The sequence below is a fragment of the Haliotis rufescens genome, unplaced genomic scaffold (assembly GCF_023055435.1).
Source record: "Haliotis rufescens isolate VD_foot unplaced genomic scaffold, xgHalRufe1.0.p SCAF_11, whole genome shotgun sequence".
Taxonomy (NCBI): Eukaryota; Metazoa; Mollusca; class Gastropoda; order Lepetellida; family Haliotidae; genus Haliotis; species Haliotis rufescens.
Window position 1 is genome coordinate 13,453,518 of NW_025963791.1, and position 24,506 is coordinate 13,478,023.

Here is a 24,506-nt window from a genome sequence, read left to right on the forward strand (position 1 = left end):
GTCACGGAAGTAATCAATACGCGTGCGCAAACACGACCCCGTGCCATAGCAACGTTTCAACAATTTGCTGTCACTTGATTGTGTGACTTGGAGAAGTTTGGCTACCAGGCCGAACAACAACATCGTTGAAAGGTAGTAGCTTGACCGTTGTTATACTTTATGATTCTTAGTGACTTGCGATATAGGTTGCAAATTGTCAGTTCAGGTTTGTTTCAAAGAAGCGCATGTTTGTAATACCGTATGTTTGTTTGCTTGTCTTTGCGATGATCTAGATCTATATTTTAGTTATTATTTTAAATATTTAGATTTTACATCTTTTGCCATGTGTGTACTGCATATATAATTGTGGGGTCCTCGGTAAATAAATTACTCTTGTTTTTGTTTGTAAGTCCATAAGCCGCCTTTCCAAACAAACATTAACAACTTGAAGATGTGATTCTTCTGACTCTGAGACGTCGTCAGACTCTGAGAAAGATATTATCCTTTTTCAAAGTAGTACCAAACAAAATATAACTGAATCTATACAAGGATTTAGGAAAATATCACGGGTAGTGTTGATGTTTTCTCGGTTACTTTAGTTCAGATTTTTGTTTGTGCTTTCTCTCTCATCCATATGATCACACACTACTGTTAAAGTGGGTCCATGTAACTAATGTTGTATAATATAACAAGTTCATGGATGAGGTTTACGAATATTAGTTACATGGTCCTGTGAATCGAAGCATGGTTAACCCAGAGCTCCAGATAAGCTGCGTATCTGCGTGAAATACGCATCAGAAATGCAGAAATACACAGTAAAATATTATCCAAGCGTATCAAATACGCAACGAACATTACAGATACGCTACAAAAATAAAACTTGTGCGTATCATCAAAATATTGTGAAGTAACCCTGCGTATTCGATTAGCAAATCAGCAACTTATTTTAAAATTATAACGGGCATTCTGTCAACCTTGCCAAACTCCACGATGACAGTTACATCATGATCATTTGCCATAACACTTTCTTGTGGAAGTATCGTGGTATTTTTGAGTCCTATAAAGCTCTCGAACCCACACGACACCAGTTTGCAGGGACTAGATGAATAGTGTTTTTAAATATTTAACTTAAATACCCACATGTGTAAAAACTAGTGGGTAACAGAAATTTGAATACGCAGATAGAATTACTGATACCCAATGATTTTAAAATGCATGGGTAAAATACCCACAACACCAAAAGCTTATCTGGAGCTCTGGTTAACCTGTCCTACAGGATCCCTTTGACTAGATGCCATGTTGTTGTCTTATGGAAAGTTTCATATCTGCACATGTATTTGACACAGGGCTTTTTCTGTTGACTGTTGGGCAAATCCATAGTTATTTACCAAGGCACCTGTTAGATGACCAAGGTGCTTTAATGTTTGCCCAAGGTTGTGTAACAGTAAGGACTTGAGATTTAAGCATATCGCACCATTAATATATGCTTCCAGTGCAATAATGTGCAGTGGCCATAAGTATCTATAGATATAATCGATATGAAAATAATTATAAAATTATAATTTTGGGGATGTTTTGTAATACTGTTTTGATAGATCACGAACTTTGTGTACCCCTCTGACAAGTGTAAGTTGGGACCATGCTGACACAACTATCAGATTTTGGCATGGCCGAAGGATGCAGCTCTGCACAGTATGATGTACCACAAAGGTGGATCCAGAATTTTGAAAAAGAGTGCGTAGGGGGTGGGGTGTACATAGCACCTTAGTCACAAACCGATCTGACCCAGGGCACAATTACATGTGTAAGGTAATTGATAAAAAAAGATAACCCAGTGACAGTGACTCATTTGGGCCAACTACTGAGGATTGGGTGGTTGCAATCTCTGTTCATGCTGTCAACCATTGGTTTGCCATGATGATTTTTTATATATTACTTCATGCCTAAGTTTTTACAATCATTATAATTGTATGTTATTTTTAGGTAGTGATATAGCTGAAATATCACAATGGCTGCATCAAGTGTCTCCCAGAGAGTTGAAGATAACCTCCGAACATTGGCACAGACAAAGCGTATCCGGGTCACAGAATTCTTTCAGGACTTTGACAAACTGCGATCAGGGTTTATTACAGGTACATAACATTCACTCTTAGACATTCTATATCTGAAAGTTTACAGAATGAATAGCTATTAAAATAGTGATGTCAGTTTGATTCTACATATCGGGGTCCCTTCAGTTATGTGAATTATCTCCCTTGACAATTATGTATACAACATTAGGAGACCTAAGGTTCTTTATCTAGATAGACAGATCGACAGACAGTCACTCACAACACAACACAACCCTCTTGTGTGTCCTTATTGGGCCCATAGGTCCCGGAGCTTGACTGTAAGCACATAATGACCACCACAAAACGATTTTAGTGATGTGACTGTTGTAACTTCCAAAATTTGGCTGAGATCTAGATTCTTTATGCCAGACAAATTACTTAAAGGGGCACTAATGTCTGGCATCTTCCATGTTGTATAACACTCCCCACTAGGGCTCACTAGCTGCCGTGAGTTGATTTGCTTGCTAACACAACTAGGCGTAACAGGAGACTGGGCTTCCGGCGGTAAGGAAAGCTTAAATAAACTTTGACATGTAACAAATGTTATGTTTGGGATAAGACTTTCTCAGTGATGTACAGATTCTCATACTTTTTGGGGTTAAGTCCTGTCTGGCATTCGAACCCACACTGCCAGAATGAGGCACCTAATCGCCAGCCCACAAAGTCAACGATTTAACCTACTCAGCAACCGAGGCTTTCACAAAAGTGAAAGTCTGTCAACTGGTAGTCTAGATCACGTACTTTGTGTACCCCTCTGCCAAGTGTAAATTGGGACCATGCTGACACAACTATCAGATTTTGGCATGGCTGAAGGATGCAGCTCTGCACAGTTTGATGTGCCACAGAGGTGCGTAGGGGGTGGGGTGTACATAGAATCTTAGTCACAAACTGATCTGACCCAGGGAACAATTACATGTGTAAGGTGTCTGAAAAAAAAGGTGGGTGCACACACTCCCCTGGATCCAACAGGATCGGGTGTTCAGACTCGCTGATTACATTCATGCATGTCATTGCATCCCAAGTGCATGGATGGATGCTCATGATGTCAATCACTGGATTTTCTGGTTCAGACTTGATTAGTTACAGACTGCTGTCATATAGCTGGAATATTGCTGAGTGCGGTGTTAAACAACAAACAAACAACAAACAAACCAGTGTGCCACCTTTGACCAGTACGCTAACCCTGCATTGGGATTACAAAGTGCCAATGTAATAATCTTCAGAACGTTGTTGCTTCAATCTGTTGTAGAGCCACAGTTTTTCCGCTGCCTGTGGCAGACATTGGGTGTTCAACTAAACCCTAATGAAGAAGTTGCTCTCAGGGAGAAGTATGACCTCTATCGCAGTGGACGGGTCAATTACAAGCGCTTCTGCCAGGAGATTGATGGCACATTCAATCCAGGTGACCTGACACAGAGGCCAGCCCCCCAGCAGCCCCTAGAGTTGTAAGTGAAGCAGGGTACCAGGGGGATGTCTGTGTTGAAAGACTCTCCTCTGTTTTAGAACTTGAACTTGGGTTGAAATAGCCCCCCAGCATTGTATTGCTTGTTGTAAGAGAAGACTTCATGGGACCAGGTTTTTGGCGGATTACGTATCGTTGTACTCCGATGACATGCTCCATTTCTCATCTCTATCAACCACTGATTACAGGACGCCATGTTATCCCAGGGATAATGCTGACTGGGGCATTGAAAAAACTTTTATACTTTTTTGGGGTATGATTTGCATAGTTATTTATGATGTTGTGATAACTATTATAGAAAATGAAATACAGAATTATGCTGTGAAAAACAGAGGTAACCTTTCTTTTGTACAATGTCCTAAATGCTTACTTCCAGTCTGGGCACTATTCGGTCAGTGCGACCCCTGAGCACTGATTCCGAGACACGACTGGTGGAGGTCTTGAAGCACATGATGAAATTCTACCAATACCATGGCGTCAACCTCAAAACATGCTTCGAGGATTTTGACCGCCATCACATTGGGGTCATTACAGAGAGCCAGGTACACTATAGTGTGGGGACACACGCTGAGACAACTCATATTTATCTAATCTTAGTATTAAATAGTGCATGTTCAGTCAGATTTAATTTTTTTTAACATCCATTTAAATAACATGAATGTAAAAGAAAATAATACAGTTTAACTTTTGTGTTATTTCTGCTGAGTTTTATAATCAAACTAACAAAAACAAGAAACATATTGGTTCATGCAAGTTAAGTGACATTGCCCTGACTTATTGTTTCAAGCATTTTAGTGACATTGCCATGACATATTGTTTCAAGCATTTTAGTGACATTGTCCTCACATATTGGTTCATGCAAGTTAAGTGACATTGCCCTGACTTATTGTTTTAAGCATTTTAGTGACATTGCCCTGACATATTGTTTCAAGCATTTTAGTGACATTGCCCTGACATATTGTATCATGCATTTTAGTGACATTGCCCTGACATATTGTTTCATGCATTTTAGTGACATTGCCCTGACATATTGTTTCAAGCATTTTAGTGACATTGCCCTGACTTATTGTTTCAAGCATTTTAGTGACATTGCCCTGACGTATTGTTTCAAGCATTTTAGTGACATTGCCGTGACATATTGTTTCAAGCATTTTAGTGACATTGCCGTGACATATTGTTTCAAGCATTTTAGTGACATTGCCCTGACATATTGTTTCAAGCATTTTAGTGACAATGCCGTGACATATTGTTTCAAGCATTTTAGTGACATTGCCCTGATATATTGTTTCAAGCATTTTAGTGACATTGCCCTGACGTATTGTTTCAAGCATTTTAGTGACAATGCCGTGACATATTGTTTCAAGCATTTTAGTGACATTGCCGTGACATATTGTTTCAAGCATTTTAGTGACATTGCCGTGACATATTGTTTCAAGCATTTTAGTGACATTGCCCTGACGTATTGTTTCAAGCATTTCAGTGACATTGCCGTGACTTGTTGTTTCAAGCATTTTTGTGACAATGCCGAGACATATTGTTTCAAGCATTTGAGTGACAATGCCGTGACATATTGTTTCAAGCATTTTAGTGACAATGCCGTGACATATTGTTTCAAGCATTTTAGTGACATTGCCCTGACATCTTTTTTTCTGTGTTGCACAGTTTTATCGCAGTTTTCCGGGCCCCCCTGATGTGTCGGAGGCCGACATGAACTTACTAGTGACAAAATATCGAGACCCTGAGCGTCCTGGTGTCGTCAACTACCTCAACCTCCACAAGGACATCATGTCCTTGCAGCAAATGCAAATGCAGGAGACACAGCTGCCTCCAATGCCCCGGGTGTCTTCCATCGACTTTGTTCCGCTCACGGTAGGGATGACTATCAAAGACAATCTCATTAAAATCACATCTTTCATTCCAATATGATACCTCTCTGCATGAAGATCTGACGACACCTCCATAACATGTCATATCAGGGAACCCTGAGCGAACTTTCACTGGCCATGTGATGGATGCTTGGGTCCTGAGCCAGTCCAATGTCATCACGACGGTGTATAAAATATCAACAATATCATGATGTGGCCTTATTATATTTACATTCAGAAATGGTCGTTTTAGGTTTGTTTTTGAGACACAGAAATCAGATCTGCTGGTCTCAATGTTTTGCTCACTTGTACTGAGAAGTTAGTTGACTGACTAGAAGGTTCCTCTCCTATAGAGTCCATGTAAGATCTTCATGGAGAGAGGTACTGTATCAGAGTAAATGATTTGATTTTTATGAGAGTTGTACCCTTGTGCCCTCGAGCAGGAAACGTCCTGAGGTGAGCTGGAGCTCTGCTCACCTCATGTATGCCTGAGCTGGAGTGTCCGCTCATCGCTGTGTTTGTGTTGTCAGAGCAGGTATTCTGCTCATTGTGCAATTGTTGTATATTGTTTACATGTTGTGCATAAAGCGTCCCCGGACAGTGATGTCGATTTTGTCCTTGAGGCCAATAGGGGAAACCCTTAAGGCCAATAGGGGAAGCCCTGGAGAATAATAGGGGAAGTCCTTGAGGCCAAAAGGGGAAGTCTTTGAGGCCAACAGGGGAGGTCTTTGAGGCCAACAGGGGCAAGATCTTGAGGCCAATAGGGGAAGCCCTGGAGACTAATAGGAGAAGTCCTTGAGGCCAAAAGGGGAAGTCTTCGAGGCCAATAGGGGAGGTCTTTGAGGCCAACAGGGTGAAGATCTTGAGGCCAATAGGGGAAGCCCTGGAGACTAATAGGGGAAGTCCTTGAGGCCAAAAGGGGAAGTCTTTGAGGCCAACATGGGAGGTCTTTGAGGCCAACAGGGGCAAGATCTTGAGGCCAATAGGGGAAGCCCTGGAGACTAATAGGGGAAGTCCTTGAGGCCAAAAGGGGAAGTCTTTGAGGCCAACAGGGGGAAGATCTTGAGGCCAGTAACCAAACCGTTGGGGCCAGTAGAGAAGCAAATTGTTGACCATCGGTGTTTTTCCTCCCCAGATAACTGCAGACCCCACATTGAACCAGATATTTGACAGGATCCGTGTCGCTGTGTACAAGAGTGGCATCAGAACTATAGAGTTCTTCAAAGACCACGACAAGCTGCGGAGTGGCGTGATCACAGAGAGCCAGTTTGTGTGTGGGTTGGCGCTGGCGGTGGGGAAGGAGGCCCAGCTGTCTCGCCCCGAGATACAGAAGGTGGTCGAGTTCTACCGCCAGCCTGATGGAAGGATCAAGTACAAGGAGTTCTGTGATATCATGGAAAATGGTACAGTTGCTATGGTTTCTTATTTGGAGATATTATTATAATAGATATTTAATATATAAGTTAGATTTTGATATATGTTGTAAAAGTATTGTCACAGTTTTGATTAATTTGAGACTGATTATGTATATTACATTTGGAGGAGGTGTTCATCCATGAGTGTCATGAAAATTTCCCCATGTCGCGATCCACATTTATGCCTAACCATACAATACATGATACGCCTACTCATGGATCGTTTTATGATTCTTTTCTGTTATCGATTTTCAAAAAGTAATACTGTGTGCTACATGTTGCAATAACTCGGCCACATGGTTGATGCATGTCATCGATCCCAATTGTGTAGATCGATGCTCATGATGTCAATCACTGGATTGTCTGGTCCAGACTCGATAATTTACAGACTGCCGTCATATAGCTGGAATATTGCTGAGTGCGGTGTTAAACATCAAACAAAAAAACAAACAATAACTCGGCATGATAACTAGCACTACACTGCCACATATCACGAAACACAATGCTTAATGAGATTGCATAAAACTATCAGAAATTAACCAGTCACAATTTTGGTCACCATTTTAAACCTTCATGTTTTTTCCATTGCTCTATCTTTTTTCACAACCCTCCTCATGCAAAATGTCACTCTAAGTCTTGGTAGTAGCATTCGTGAACACTAAGTTAATCTTATGGCTGACATTTCTTTCAGCATTCAACATTCCTGATCTGGACAAAAAGCCAACACAAGAAGCAGTGAGACCACCCAAGGGAGCCTTGTCCAGGGTAAGTATTCCAGTACTATCATGAAGAGACAAATTAGAAAAAATGCACTATAAGTTCAATATCACAGGTCTGGGTGGCTGTATATTAGGGACCAGGGCCCTGTTCCACAAAGCAATCGTAGCGCTACCATGATCGTAACTCCCATACTTTAACATAGACTTACGACAGTCTGGTTGCAACTACTGATGACCCTACTGAGGGTGTGTGTGGCTGGGTGGGTGGTGTTGGTTGTATTACATGGACCACTGAGAGATGTTGTGTTTATGACCCCACTGAGGGTGTGGCTGGGGTGGTGGTGTTGGTTGTATTACATGGACCACTCAGAGTTGTTGTGTTTATGACCCCACTGAGGGTGTGCCTGGGTGGGTGGTGTTGGTTGTATTACATGGACCACTGAGAGTTGTCGTGTTTATAACCCCACTGTGTGTGTGGCTGGGTGGGTGGTGTTGGTTGTATTACGTGGACCACTGAAAGTTGTTGTGTTTATAACCCCACTGAGGGTGTGTTTGGGTGGGTGGTGTTGGTTGTATTACATGGACCACTGAGAGTTGTCGTGTTTATAACCCCACTGAGGATGTGGCTGGGTGGGTGGGTGTTGGTTGTATTACATGGACCACTGAGAGTTGTTGTATTTATGACCCCACTGAGGGTGTGTTTAGGTGGGTGGTGTTGGTTGTATTACATGGACCACTGAAAGTTGTTGTGTTTATGACCCCACTGTGTGTGTGGCTGGGTGGGTGGTGTTGGTTGTATTACATGGACCACTGAAAGTTGTTGTGTTTTATGACCCCACTGTGTGTGTGGCTGGGTGGGTGGTGTTGGTTGTATTACATGGACCACTGAAAGTTGTTGTGTTTTATGACCCCACTGTGTGTGTTTGGGTGGGTAGTGTTGGTTGTATTACATGGACCACTGAGAGTTGTTGTGTTTATGACCCCACTGTGTTTGTGGCTGGGTGGGTGGTGTTGGTTGTATTACATGGACCACTGAAAGTTGCCGTGTTTTATGACCCCACTGTGTGTGTGCCTGGGTGGGTGGTGTTGGTTGTATTACATGGACCACTGAGAGTTGTCGTGCTTATGACCTCACTGAGGGTGTGGCTGGGTTGGTGGTGTTGGTTGTATTACATGGACCACTGAGAGTTGTTGTGTTTATGACCCCACTGAGGGTGTGCCTGGGTGGGTGGTGTTGGTTGTATTACGTGGACCACTGAGAGTTGTTGTGTTTATAACCCCACTGAGGGTGTGGCTGGGTGGGTGTTGGTTGTATTACATGGACCACTGAGAATTGTTGTGTTTATAACCCCACTGAGGGTGTGCCTGGGTGGGTGGTGTTGGTTGTATTACATGGACCACTGAGAGTTGTCGTGTTTATAACCCCACTGAGGGTGTGGCTGGGTGGGTGTTGGTTGTATTACGTGGACCACTGAGAGTTGTTGTGTTTATAACCCCACTGAGGGTGTGGCTGGGTGATGTTGGTTGTATTACATGGACCACCATGTCATTGTGCCTCAATATCAAGAAAACAAAACACCTCCGGCCTTACATGTGTATTTCTATGAAGTTATGTTCATATTATATCCTCATGTGTTTTTGTTACCAGGGTTTGAAGGCACTGAGTGCGGAGGAAGATCAACGTGTGGAGATGGTGCTGCGTGAACTGTCGGACAACGTGCGGCGGCGCCGCCTGATGATGTATCCTTACTTCAAGGACTACGACAGGGTGAGTGTCCCACGCCACACACATGGAATGCCCTGTGCATGGTCATGTGATTCCTGTGTCACATCAAAGTTCTGTGTTTTAGGGGGCCAGATCAGTTTTACAACAGTGATGTGCATGTCTTAGTTGCAATAAACAAGATGTCGCACCTTCGTGCACTATTCACTGTGGTATGGTTCATGTTACATTAAATCAGTAAATGCAACCTCATTCAAATTTATCAGTAGTTGTTGCAATGAGCTGCATCATTTTGTTGCCTTTGTGAAGCTTAAAGAAACCATCAAATATTCTTGAAGCCCCCATCTGGTATTCCCCATTTGACTGTCAAGGGCGATAACAGACAGAAATCGTAAAAAAACACAACTATTTTGAATAGAAGCGTTTTATTGCAGTTGAAAATTGACAATCATGAAATATAACAATATAGAGAGGAAATTTCATGTGTTGAGTGAAATATCATTTTTCTCTCTCCGAGTGATGGGGGGGGGGGGAAGGAGATATTTTCATGAGTGAAAATATATCCTTTCGCCTTGGTCAGGTTATTTTTCCTGTGATATACTTTCCAACATTTAAGCAGACAGAGCCCAGATTAGCTGCGTATTTTGTCAAAAACACAAAATAAATCCCTCTTCCCCAACTAAATTTAGGTTGCCTGTGTACAACTATACCTAAAAAATGTCCAAGGCCAGGTAGTACATGAAACTGATGCTCGGTAAATGGTGCAGATCTGGAGCATGAGATTATAGTGACAATCGGAGTAAGTAAATAAATGAATAAAATGACAGTAGTAATTGCGGTAGATTCTGGGCAAGAATCAATCAATTCTGGAATTCATCTTCATCCTTTCTGCAGCATAATTCAGTGATTGTAAATCTTATAGCATCTTATCTGACACTCCTCAACAGCACTGACATACAGTATTGGTTTAGATATGTGGAACTATTTAACAAGATGTCAAAAGCCATTGCAGCTAAATGAAATGAGATCAGTACAGAAGTATACCAATAATGTAGGATCTCCGATATTGAAATGATTAGGTCACTGGTTGGGATACAGCATGGATATTTGGAAAAGCAGGAAACCTTTTATATCAACAAAATTGTGGGTAACATTGCTACAACCATATAATGATGAGAAAAAGTAGGAAAAAATGCAATACAGTCAGTTGGTGAAGTTTTGTTTTGTTTGTTTATTGTTTTACGCCGCACTCAGCAATATTCCAGCTATATGACGGCGGTCTGTAAATAATCAAATCTGGACCAGACAATCCAGTGATTGACAACAGGGGCATTGATCCATGCAATTGCGATAAGATGACATCTATCAATCAAGTCAGTGAGCCTGAACATTAGTCGCCTCACAGTGGCCTTTTACTATAAGCATGGGTTACTGATGACCTATTCTACCCTGGATCTTCAAGGGTCCAGTTGGTTTAGTAAAAGTATAAGTTTAAAACATATTTCATTCTTAAATATTCTGAAATAACAAAACTGATATGAAGGGAGAGTATTGCATGTGCTTCTTCTGTTACATGAAATGCTAGGCTATTATGTTGTTATAATAAATACAGCAATTTCTTGGTTTTAAAAATATCTTTGTTGTATGGCCAGCATTGTCGTTCCTACTTATGTCAACATGGGAGATCCCACATATTTGGTGTTCGCGTGTACTGTATGGTATTTTGAAAACAGAATGGGGTAAGAAAACATAGTCTTGTGAATATTGCATATGTAGGTTACTGCGTCTCCAAGTTTAGGGCTGGCTGGGCCACTGTTTGTAGATGTTGGCATGCCAGATAACCCTGTTCAGGCAAGTCGCTGATTGGGCTGACCTACTTTCTCAGGTCAGCCTAGGTGGTGCTGACTTTCACATGTGGATTCCATGTGGGAGTACACCAGTTTTGCTTGTGCCACATGCTTACACATAATAAATATTTTTTTTCATTCTTAAGAAGTCACGCTTATTGGGTTTTTTAATCTGAAGATATATAAAAAAATATATACATTTATATATGAGTAGTTGTGATTGCATACTTGAGGAATCAAACTTTCAGAAACATGTTTCCTGGGCTTGTCTTTAACATTCATCTTTTCTAGAAGGAAATAAATGTTTGTAATCTCCATTCAGACATTCATTGGTTATAGCAGGAAGATATTTTCTGAAATATTTTGGAGTTTTTCATAACTCAGTTTACAGATCCACCACCCACCCAATTTTACAGTTGGGGATAAAATCATCATTTTTGCATGGAGTCTGGTCATATATGTGAAAAAAATAAGAATACTTCAGAGTAGAACAATTGGCAAAGGCATACTCCCTTCCCAAATACACTTTTCTTTCAATTAAGTTTTGTTTTGTCAGAATGTTTAAAAAAAAGTATGTCTGAAACTTGTATTTGTATTTCCCCCACTGATCCTATACTATATTTTTGAAAATATATCTTGATAATTAAAACAACATGAAGATACATGCCTAATTTTGCTATTCTACAAAGGAACAGAATTAAATGTGATGTTTGATGAAAATACAAAATATTGTTTTACAACCAACAAGTACAGATTAACCACATGTGTGACACATGTCATAACATGTCCCCTTGTAATAATAATGCATAGTAAACAATGCTTACAACAAACACCCCCATTGAGGGCTGTGGGTAGTCAAGCGTATCTCCTGGACAACCACATGTGGGACAGTCTTTGTGGGGTGGGGTGGTGGAAGGGGTGGGGGGTGATACTGCTTCCTCTGACTGTGATGTAACACCTCATTGACACATCAGCCTGTAGACCCCAGGAGTTCCCAGTGTAATCAGTAAGGCTGTTGGGGTCAGCCATTCAAGTGTTAGCTTTCAACAATGGTATGTGTTGGGGATATTGGATGATGTAACTTTGGTACTTTGTTGCAAAACATTTGTTATGCTTTTAAGCCTGCAATTACTGTCAGCCATAAATGCATGTCTGCTTGCATCTTTTTATGCTGAGATGAAAGGTATCCTGTTACAACCCTGGGCTGTGTTGGGCAAGGGGGTTGTTGTGTGTGCTGTCTATGATGTAACATGGGGACATGTGTTTACATGTGGGTGTTCATAGCCAAAGGTCAGGTGGGGAACAGCAGATCACTACTTGCTTGGTGTCAGTTTAGTAAATCATTAATGGTGGTCTTAGATGTGCTTGTTGTCTCAGTTGTCACAAACTGGTAGTTTTAGAATATATATGAACCAGTGATTTCATTTACAAGATGAGCGTTACAGTAGCCTATTGATTAGATGTATTAATTAAAATATAGAATCACCGATTTATTGAACATCTGATTATATTTCACTGTTTGTTCTTATCCTGTCATTTTGACAAATTTCATTGAAGTTTGGGCACACTTTACATATGTAAAAAGAAATTTGGGGTGGGTGGGCTGGGATCAGGGGGGTGGGGAGTGGTTGTTTATTGTACAGTTGAACACTGCTGGGAGTATAAACCATGAGTGTCGCAGCCCTGAGTGGTTTATTCTCCCTGCTGTGTTATATTGTATGATAAACAAAACCACGAGTCGTTTATTTCTCATATGAGATATCAACATTATGTACAGCCTCTTCAGGGATGATGATGATGATAAATGGCATCACATTATCTGCGTAGCCCAGCTATGTCTATGGGGAACAACTCAATAGACTCTCCACTCTCAAAAATTCCGTTGTTCAATATACGAGGTCATCAAGCTGTTCGAATCTCAAGAAATGGTGTCATGATAGAACAATGTTTTACCATGAAATAAACCACTCCTCGTTCTTTATTGTTCTTTGTGATTTTTCGCGTAGCTATCTTATTTTTATATGTAAACAACTGCTGTACCAACAAATAAAGTTGTACTGGAGAGGTCTTTAAATAGCCATGGCCTGTTGACCAATCCATTTTCCTTTTGAAAATAAAATACTGTTAAAACCGTTCTTAAAATTTAGGGCAGGAAATATCTCCAAGGCTGTGCTAGATCTAACAATGTGTCAACATTGTGTTCAATACAAGTTCATTTACATGGTAATGGTTCTCCTTCTCACTGCTGCTCAGAAATATCCACCAGTGATATAATCCTCTACATGAGTGCAAAATTGAGTGTTCTTGTTATGTCAAAGACATGCAAATAACCAATGAGGAATTGCAATCTTGTTTGTAAACTTTGAGATAAATCTTCACCCAAGACCTGGTACAACGTATAGGTAACAATTTACTAACAAAAAAATAATTTGATTTGTTACAGATATAATTTACTAGTAAAGGCACACTTATGGTCTGTCACATTCTGTTGGTGAAAATGATTAATTTGTAATTTATCACAAAGTTAAGCGACCCATGAAGATCCGGGGTAGAATAGGTCTTCAGCAACCCATTCTTGCTGTAAAAGACGACTATGCTTGTCGTAAGAGGTGACTGACGGGATTGGGCTCGCTGACTTGGTTGATGCATGTCATTGTATCCCAATTGTGTGGATCAATGCTCATGATGTCAATCACTGGATTGTCTGGTTCAGACTAGATTATTTACAGACTGCCGTTATATAGCTGGAATATTGCTGAGTGCAGCATTTAACAACAAAAAAACAAACAAACAAAGTAAAGCAATGTTGTGTTTCTCGTTCATAGGGTATTGGTGCAGCATTAAACAACAAATAAACAAACAAAGTTAAGAAATGTTGTGTTTCTTGTTCATAGGGTATTGCCTACACGCGGGTCGTGACCAAGACACAGTTTGGGCGTATCCTGCACTTCCTCAGCCTCAATGTGGCGCCTGAAGATCTCAAGCTCTTGTGTCGCAAGTTTGAAGATCCCGGCAGTGGAGACGTCAACTACCCTGCCTTTGTACAGGCAGTGGATCAAGGTTGGTGTTCCTCACAAATATTTTGTATGTTAATCACTTGATGAAAGTAAAATACTATGTCATGTCTTGTTGCATATTAAAAAGGACATTTTAGAAAGGTTTTGAATAGTATTTATGTATTTTTGAAAAACAGTTTTGGGGCAGGACATGAGAGAATGCAGGGCATCATCTGTAAACACAACATATGATGCGGGTGATGAGGACACAGACACAGCTTCAAAGGGAGTGACAATGTAATATTCTGGGGGTGACCATGTAATTATCCTTTGATTTTTGTTTGAGGCAGAATATGTCTTCAGGCAGTGCTTCAAACATACAAGGTGCCCTTGAAGGGTGGAGTCAAGCAATTTTATTTTTTACCCACAATACATTATTTTCGGAACATTGAGCATGCCCAATATTTTACCTGAGGTCAAAGGATTTTCTTCTATCATTTTCAGGAGGTAAATTTGAACAAGAAATTCCCAACCCCACTCCTCCGCCCGGAATATGAAATATCAAATGATCAACTGTGTTTTCTCTTCAGCTGAATACATCTTGGTTGGGGATTTATTTTATTATTTATTTTTTTTATATATCCATGATATTATGTTGGACTTGGGATGTTGATGTTCATTTCAAGAATAGGACTGAAAGTTTGAATGTTATCATCAGTCATAGGTAAGTGCATCCATCACCTTGTTACCTGACCAGCTGTTTGTGTGTTTCAGAGTTTGTGGGGCACACCCTGGAGACTGTGAACCTCCAGGATGAGGAGCGTACCAACCAGCCCGTCCCCGACCCCGTCGTGCAGGACAGTGAGGTCAGCTATGAGGACCTGATGGCTCGCATCAGACACCATGTGCTCACAAACAGGCTGAGGGTAGGTTGGTCCTCATGGTCCATAGCCAATGTTGAAATACCTCTGTTTGTCAGCACCATACCCATGGTCGTGGTTAACGTCTGAGACCTGCACCACTCAGGGCTTTCCTCCCACATCAAGCTGACATGCTGTGACATAACTGGAATACTGTTCAAAGCAGCGCTATACCCAGCTTACTCACTCTTCTGTATTGATGTTGACAGAAGAACATTATTCACTATTTTCCCCTCTTCTTTGTCAGGTGAAAGAGTACTTTGAGGACTACGACCCTCTTCAGAGCAACTGTATTAGCAAGAGCCAGTTCCGCCGGGGCCTCGGACTGCTCGGGTTGAGCAAGCTTGGCGCTCATGACCTGATAGATGGCCAGTTTAAGCTGCTGTGTGATATGTACGAGAACCCTGCCAAGACTGACCAGGTGTACTGGACACGCTTCATGGATGATGTGGAGAGTGGTCAGTAAACATGTACAACTGCTTTGTGTTTCAGTTAATCTAATGGTTGCACCACCTGTAACATATACACATGGTTGCACCACCTGTAACATATACACATGGTTGCACCACCTGTAACATATACACATGATTGCACCACCTGTAACATATACACATGGTTGCACCGCCTGTTATATTTACACATGGTTGCACCACCTGTAACATATACACAGGGTTGCACCACCTGTACCATATACACATGGTTGCACCACCTATAACACATACACATGGTTGCACCACCTGTAACATATACACAGGGTTGCACCACCTGTAACACATGCACATGGTTGCACCACCTATAACACATGCACATGGTTGCACCACCTATAACACATGCACATGGTTGCACCACCTATAACACATGCACATGGTTGCACCACCTGTACCATATACACATGGTTGCACCACCTATAACACATGCACATGGTTGCACCACCTATAACACATGCACATGGTTGCACCACCTGTAACATATACACATGGTTGCATGAAGTGTAACATATTTATGTTTTCACCTTGTCCGAAAGGCCTGTACCTTGAGTAATCAGTTATCTATTCATAATATGTTTGGTTTATCTATGTTGTTTGTTTGCAGTCTTCACAGAACCAAATCTAGAACAGAGCCCCACCTACAAAGTCCCACCATCTGAGATGTTCCAAGTGCCGAAGCCGGGCAGCATCAGTTGGGAGAGTGCCAGTGATGACCACAAGAGCTTGTATGAAGAAACCATGGAGAGACTGAGGCAGCGCGCCGGGCAGCGCAGACTCCTGGCTAAACCAGTGTTTCAGGATTTTGACAGGTAGAGAGACCTGAACTAGCTTGAAAACATTAAGTTGATGGAAAGTGGGGGTGATGGGTGCAGTATAGGACAGAAGAATATCCAGGACTTTTTTAAGGGGCTTGGGGGGTTCAAATTTTGAATTCTTAACTTCAGTGTTGAATTTTGAATTCTTAACTTCAGTGATTATTTCACCCAATTTGCCTTCCAAGGGCACTTAGTTTGGAATCCTAGATATAATCTTGCACTAGATTCCTCCATCATCCATGAACACATGTGACTACCATGCAGTGTTTTCACTATTATTCACTGACAGCCTGGTTTCAGCGATTATGTTTCTAGGTTTGTCAGCACCATACCCGTGCTCATGGGTTTCACCGAAGTGGTAAACGTCCGAGACCTGCATCACTTCGGGCTTTCCTCCCGCATTAAGCTGACACGCCGTGATATAACTGGAATACTGTTAAAAGCTGCGTTAAACCCAACTTACTCACTCACTCACTACGACACTACATTGTGTGTCACAACTGCACAGCGTATTGACAAGGCATACCCAGATGGCAGGGTCCCATGTACCTTCATACTTATGGTTTTTCTCCTCTAAGCCCAATTACTGTTAATATTACCCATAAAGGTAGAATTGTGTGTAATATCTGCACATGTGCCTTTTAGGATTCATGAATGTTGAGAAAAATATGATATGGTGTCATTTATCGTTCATGATGTCACAAGTGAGTAGGGCGGTCGGGTAGCCTAGGGGTAAAGCATTCGCTCGTCACGCCGAAGACCCGGGTTCGATTCCCGACATGGGTACAATGTGTGAAGCCCATTTCTGGTGTCCCCGCCGTGATATTGCTGGAATATTGCTAAAAGCGGCTTAAAACCATACTCACTCACTCACAAGTGAGTACATATACCATCTGACAATAAGCTGCCTAAAGTAAAGTATCTCTTTAGTGTTGACAATCCATATGTTTTTTCTTCATTTTTTCTCCTAAAATGTTCTTGAGTGATATATAGAATGACTTACTTGAAACTCTTAATGACGGATTATCTGTCCCCCATGAATGAATCCTGTAAGTCACTTGCCCAAGGCTTGGGATTAACACCATTCATTCACTCAGGGCAGATTATCCTTTATTCCTCATGGTTCGTTGGTTGTTCTCTAAATAGGATATAGCTGAGATATGTTAACTGAAAAAAAACCCCACTAACTCAAGGTTTTCAATTTCCTGTGTTGGGGTGGTGAGGTAACCTAGTGGACAAGCGGGTCATGTCGAGGACCCATGTTTGACCAACCCCTTGGGTGCTGTGCACGGAACCCGTTTTTGTGATATGGCTGGGATATTGCGAAAAGCAATGTGTAAAACAACTCAATCTATTTTCTGAATCCAGGCACACCAACCACCATGTGACCCGCTCCCAGTTCCGACAGTGCCTCACAATGCTGGAGCTTCACACCACAGAGGCCGAGGTCGCAGCTCTGGAGGCCAGGTTCTGTAATGACGTGGGATTCAACTACCAGGCATTCCTGGACGAGCTGCAGCCCCCAGTCCCACCGCAGCTCATGTATGTGGAGAGACTGAAGACGCTGCGACTCACCAACCAGAATCGCAAACTGCCCGAACTCAATCCTGCTGAAGACTTGGAGGAGATCCTACTCAAACTCAAGACCAAGGTCAGTGGTTCTTTCAGGTGACCCATCAGAAATTCCCAGGTGCAACTGTCCCCAGTAGCCAATTTTTGTTCATAACTGAATGCGTGTCATCATGTGCTGATGCTGTGGACTCTTGCTCAGACGTTTTTGCACTGGTTTTCTCAAGAAATTTTTATTTAGAAGCCACTGTGACAGAGCTGGAAGTGCAGTGATAAACAACATTCGGAACTCACTTTCGGGGCATAGTATGTCTTAACAATCTGATCTTGAAGTTAAAGGGCAAAATATGAGCTTCATGCTAAGGGTTTCAATATAGAAAACATTTATTGACTAAAGATAATCACTAAGTATTGATAATAAAGGTTTGTTTGAGCGAGATCATTACCAAATTTACGAACTTCATGTATTGCCCCTCCTCTGGTTCAGAACCTACAACATTTCTGATACTTGTTTCATAAAATCATGTGTGATGAGTCAGTTCCTTTGTATTACAGGTGTTCAAAGCCAGACTCAGGGTGTTGGACTTCTTGAAGGATTATGACAAGTTACGGTCGGGACGGATGTTGAAGACATCATTCCGTCGTGCTCTGGACCTCGCTGGGTTTGAGTTGAAGGAGTCAGAAGTCTCTCTGTTGGAAGACAAGTAAGAGATGCAATGCTAGAAATTCAAAAAGTCCATAGTTCTTAGTTTAAGTAATTCTTACATGGCGACCCCCATGACCATTGGAATTAGTCTTCAGCTACCAATGCTTGTCGTGAGAGGGACTAAGGGATTGGGAGATCAGACTCGCTGACTTGGTTGATGCATGCCATGGTGTCCCGATTATGTAGATTGATGCTCATCACTGGAAAATCTGTTCATATGTTTTTTGGAAGCGAAATGCAAGGCAGATGCATTTATTACTTTTTTGTCTTTACAATGGTGATCCAAGTAATAGAAAAGGTTTGCATAATCATCCAGACAGTAAAAGCCTTGAAAATTTGAGCATATAATTTGGGTGATATAGATCAGTCCCTAATGAGGGATGGTTGAAAAGGGTGTTGGAACCTGAAAATATCAATACGAAAGTCACTGCTATCTCACCAAAATAACCCTTAGTCAAGCAATTAGTTTTGCATTGATGCTTCCTCAAAATGAAAAAGAATATAGGTCATGCCCACTTGTAGACGGCTGCTTCCTGATTGGCTGGGTTTGTGGGTTTGGTTGCATTTTGCGCTGAACGCTGTTACAGATTTCGTATTGTTATCTAATATTGATGATTGCTTGGTGTTAATGATTAAACAAGTAATCTTCGAAGTAATTATTGTTGATGTATTCATTTATAAGAAATAACTTCAATATGTTTTTGTGTTTATAACCGGTGTGCTATGCAGATTAACACAGTGCACACACCAGGTTTTTTCTATCATTCTGATTCCCATGGAGGATTCAATCATAAGAACAAAAATTGTACAATGTTTGAGAAAAATTGTCTGCTGATATATCATGAATTGTAACATTTACTATGGTGGTACACATATTTAAGAAAACAATTATCAGTCAGCTTAAAAAGATAACTTTTTTAAATGAAAAGGTCACATCCCTGCCTATTTTGACCAACTTGGACTTTTTTAACGACTTGTAGCTTATACTAGGGACAACAACTCATGCTTTGGTGGTTGTTTTCACAGTGTTTGATTTTTTTCCCTTTCGGTAGTTATGCAAATTTAGACATGATGATTGTACAATCTCTACCGATTACATGAAAATGAATAAATATAGTGAGACATTATCATTATTTGCCCAAACTCACCAAAATTTGCAAAATTACAAATTGATCATTCTGTTTCCAGCATAGGGATTTATGGTTTCCACTGTCTGTCTATGCAACAACTGCTCATGTTTATGTGTTTGTTCAGGTACGAGAGCCGCCGTGATCCTGACTACATTGACTACCTGGCATTCTCGGACGAGCTGGAGTCCATCTTCACTGTGAAGGACTTGGAGAAGGCACCACTGCAGGAGACAGTCCAGTTCCAGCCGCCAGTAGAGTGGGAGCTCAACGCTCTCCCCGCAGACAGCGAGGCCAAGTTTCAGGCTTGTATGGCCAAAATTGCAGAAAAGGTAGGTTGACCCCCGGCTTGAGATAGACAGAAGAGGGATTCTGTTGTAGTTCCCGTTACTAGAGACGACTACATTGAGAATAAGCTTGTCACAATGTGTTTGGGGACTCAATTATTTACAGGTAGGTCTTTGAAAGGCATTTAGAAGTGATACACATAAGGAAGAGAATATATGGATGTCAACTTCTTTATTATGAGGAACACAACGTTTCGGAGTATATGCTTGCTCATTCATCAACATGTTGTCCTTAAATGTACATATATATGCTCTCTGCCTCATGGCATTCATTCACCTGATGAAGGAGTAAGCATATACTCTGAAACGTTGTGTTCCTCATAATAAAGAAGTTGACATCCATATATTCTCTTCCTTATTTACAGGCAGTTGTGTTATAGCTTCAATATTGCCTACGGCTCAAAACACCATCTACTCACTGAGCAATCGTGTCATTGTAAATACTTGCATGTTTTGTATGTACACTACATTTCTGCATCACCCATGAGAATGTACAGCCGATTTGCAGAATGGTTGCTATTTTTGACCAACAAATCACAGCCTTGTTTCAGCGGGAAGGAAACAGAGTGCTTTGTCCAATGTTTATCATACAAGAAGTGTCTACATACTACTTCAGTATCAGGCAATGGTAGAGTTAGGTCTTCGAAAGGCATTTAGAAGTGATACACATAAGGAAGAGAATATATGGATGTGTTCCTCATAATAAAGAAGTTGACATCCATATATTCTCTTCCTTATTTACAGGCAGTTGTGTTCACACAACATTCAGTGTAGGGCTCATTTGGCTTCTGTAAGTTATGAATGGGCTCATTTCTCTCTTCAAATTGTCACACATCACTACTCCACCGCAAAGCCGTTGTGTATAGCCATGGGTGATGGAGGAGCATAGTGTTTCTAACCCATAAATACTGACGTTGCATTCATGGTCACAAAACAGGATAAAAACCCATACCGTATTTGACGTAATAAGCGCCCAGGGCGCTCTCAAATTTTGAAATAGGGGGCTCTTATTAGAATATTATCTCGGTGAAATAAAACAGAGTTGTAAGATTGTAAATTTCGTGGTTTATGCTGACAGCCTGAAATGTTTATATACGACAGATATATTTTTCCAGAATTTAATTGCTCATAATTAAGTGTGCATATAACACTAGACTGCGTATTATAGATGAATGAATAAGTTTGTGTACATTGATCAATCGGAAGGGGTGTTAATTGGGATTGTTCACTAGTTTCCAGAATTTAATTGCCCATAATTAAGGGTGCATATAACACACGACTGCATATTATAGACGAATAAATAAGTCTTGTGTACATTGATCAATCAGAAGGGGTACTAATTGGGATTGTTCACTAGCCAATATATTAGCAAATATCGCCGTGGGCACTTATTAGAGCGGGGCGCTTATTACGTCGAATACGGTACTTGTTGTACCAGAGATGTGAACAGCTTTGAACTGGATCTCTCTAGACTTTCCACCCACATTAAGCTAACATGCAGTGACATCACTTAAATACTGTACAAAGTGGCATTAAACCCTACTCACTCACTCGCTCACTGTTCAAAGTATTATCAAAGCCAACCCACTAAAGCACTTTTACACATGAGAGTGACTGTTTATTAGATACACAAACTTAGCTTCTTGTTAGAGTCGTGAGATGTTATAATGCCTGTACATCCTCAATCATCCTGTGTATTATGTCTCCATCCTCTTTTGATTCTATTCCGGGGTAGAGTAAGTCTTCAGCAACCCATGCTAGCTGTAAAAGGTGACTATGCGTGTCATAAAAGGCGACTAACGGGATCGGGTGGTCAGGCTTGCTGACTTGGTTGATGCATGTCATTGATCCCAATTGCGTGGATCGATGCTCATGATATCAATCACTGGATTGTCTGATCCAGACTTGATTATTTACAGACCACCATAGTGTTGCTGGAATATTGCTGAGTGCGGCGTTAAACACTAAACCAACCAGCCAATCTTTCGATACTACTGGAGTCCGATTTGAAATATGTGATGCCGAAAAATAGCTGTCCAAAAATATGCTGGGAAATCATACTCATGATGAGGAGAAAATCTGTGTGAAGTTACTGACAGGACAGGAGATGTGACATCAAATGGAGCTTTGATAGTAACTGCGTGCAGGGTATTTATCATAATAGAATTGAGGTATAATATCCTGGATAAATGAGGATGATTCATATGTAGCAAGTTAAATGTTAGTTGTCTTTCAAAACTGAAAAAGCATATGCTAAACAGAACATGTTACCTGTCTAGGTACGCAAGCACCGGATGCAGTTGTTCCCTCTGTTCGAGGACTACGACCGTGTTCACAACGGAGCAGTTTCCCGGTCCCAGTTCCGCCGAGTCCTTACAGAGCTGGAGCTTGGCAGCATGGTCAGTCAGGAGGAGTTCCAGCTTTTGTGGCAGAAATTTGACATCAAGATTGGCGGCAAGGATGACGTCAACTACATTGCATTCTGTGACTTCATCTACAAACTAGCTGGCTTCGAGCCAAGAAAACCCTAGAGTGACACCAATTTACAAACATTTATATGAGATGCGTTATTTCAAAAGGGAAGAAGTATTATTTATTGACTCTCTGTTAATGGTCTGAAGATGTGCTATATTTATATATAGCTCTGAGATGTGATGTTTGGGTAGCAGGGAAACGTTAACCATACATCTCATGTTTGCTGTTGTCTCATTCCGAATATTGTAATTACTGCTGCTGCCAATGTTAAGGCCTTTTGTCTCATTACACATGCAGTATTCTCAATACTGTTTTTTGTCTCAATATTCAGTATTTACTGACAATGATAAGTTTATCTCATATGTCTCAGGTTGTAGTCTCATTTGTACACAGTATTCAGATGTTAGTACATTTAATAAATTCTCCAAAGTATTTTTCCTTCAAGACAATGCAGGTGGTATATTTATAAAGTCACATTCTAATCTCGGGATTCAAAATGTGACCATCAACTGCCTTAACTGTATATTTATTTAGCTCTTGCAGAGTATTTTAATATAAACCTAATGGACAATAGTATGGTTATTTTATCATTCGCCAGTGACAGTATTTATGATATACCATCATTGATAGGGATAACATTGTGTCCTTCCACATATTGCCAATATCTGGTTCGATTGTCTGTTTAATATTCTGTGAACAGTATTATCAACATGCAGCCAGAAGTATGTTAGAGTTTGTATATTTGTCTGACATTCAATATATATCAAACCAAAACCAATACGAGATATTTTACAGTGTTGAGTTTCCACAAACTATTTTTGCACCCCATAATAACCAACAGTTTTGTGTATTTGGTCTCAAACAGCATTATGAAAATATTTTTTGATTTTATGACTGCAAATTAGTATTGCAAATATTTTAATATCATATGCAGTTTCTGTTAAATTGTCCTATTGCAAATAATATATGTCTCAGTTTACACGTGTTTTAATATTTGATATGCCTGTGATTAATGTTCCAGAGATGTTTATTCTTTAGCCAATGGAAGCATTAGTTGTTATGGTGTTTCGATGCACTTATTATTTTTATAAATCATTTCAGCATTAACATCAATGTGCCATTGTTCATTCAGACTTGGTACTGTTTGAACAAGGATAAACTTGCCGACAACAGTACAAATATACTCCACAGTAACAAAGTACATTACATGGCAGCTTGTGTATTCTGTCGTGTGCATGTGCTACTATATGCTACTGAAAACTGGCTGTGGAAGGGTGTACCGCCTGCTACCTTGGTCCAGTACAGACAGTATTAGAGTGAACTGCTGAGGACTGCTCTGCCCAGTGGTGCTGGTTTGCTATTACACAGATGATTGTTACATTGGATGTCTCATAGAAATGTACATATTTCTCATACATGGTTTAAAATAAAATTCTAATACACAAACGTACTGACTGACTGGTTCATGTTTTATGTTAAAAGTTGGTACTGATTTGTCATGGAAATTAATAGTCAGCTTAATCACACTGGTAATGCTGGGAACACAGACACATCCTGAGATACCTGGAATACTGTAAGATCTTGTCATGAAGCACATGAATTCGACTTCCAGTGGAAACACCTTACCATGAAGCAGATGAATTTGGCTTAAACATATGTAACAGCTTGCCGTAAAGCAGATGAATTTGGCTTAAACACGTGCAACGTCTTGCCATGAAGCACATGAATTTGGCTTAAACACATGTAAGATCTTGCCATGAAGCACATGAATTTGGCTTAAACACATGTAAGATTTTGCCATGGAGCACATGAATTCAGCTTAAACACATGTAAGACCTTGCCATGAAGCACATGAATTTGGCTAAAACACATGTAAGAACTTGCCATGAAGCACATGAATTTGGCTTAAACATACGTAACGTCTTGCCATGAAGCACATGAA

General features: G+C 40.7%; 1 protein-coding gene across 1 annotated transcript; it reads left to right on the plus strand.

Moving 5' to 3' along the window:
* Nucleotides 1-24,014, plus strand: LOC124141117. The gene is made up of 16 exons (XM_046509014.2): nt 1-132; nt 1,963-2,111; nt 3,340-3,535; nt 3,929-4,094; nt 5,215-5,421; nt 6,553-6,820; nt 7,524-7,597; nt 9,200-9,319; nt 14,016-14,181; nt 14,892-15,043; nt 15,285-15,495; nt 16,130-16,334; nt 17,709-17,991; nt 18,465-18,613; nt 19,870-20,074; nt 22,369-24,014. Exons 2-16 carry the CDS (start codon nt 1,988-1,990, stop codon nt 22,618-22,620), a joined length of 2,778 nt encoding a protein of 925 aa, XP_046364970.2. The 5' UTR covers nt 1-132; nt 1,963-1,987; the 3' UTR covers nt 22,621-24,014.
* The last annotated feature ends 492 nt before the right edge of the window (nt 24,015-24,506 follow it).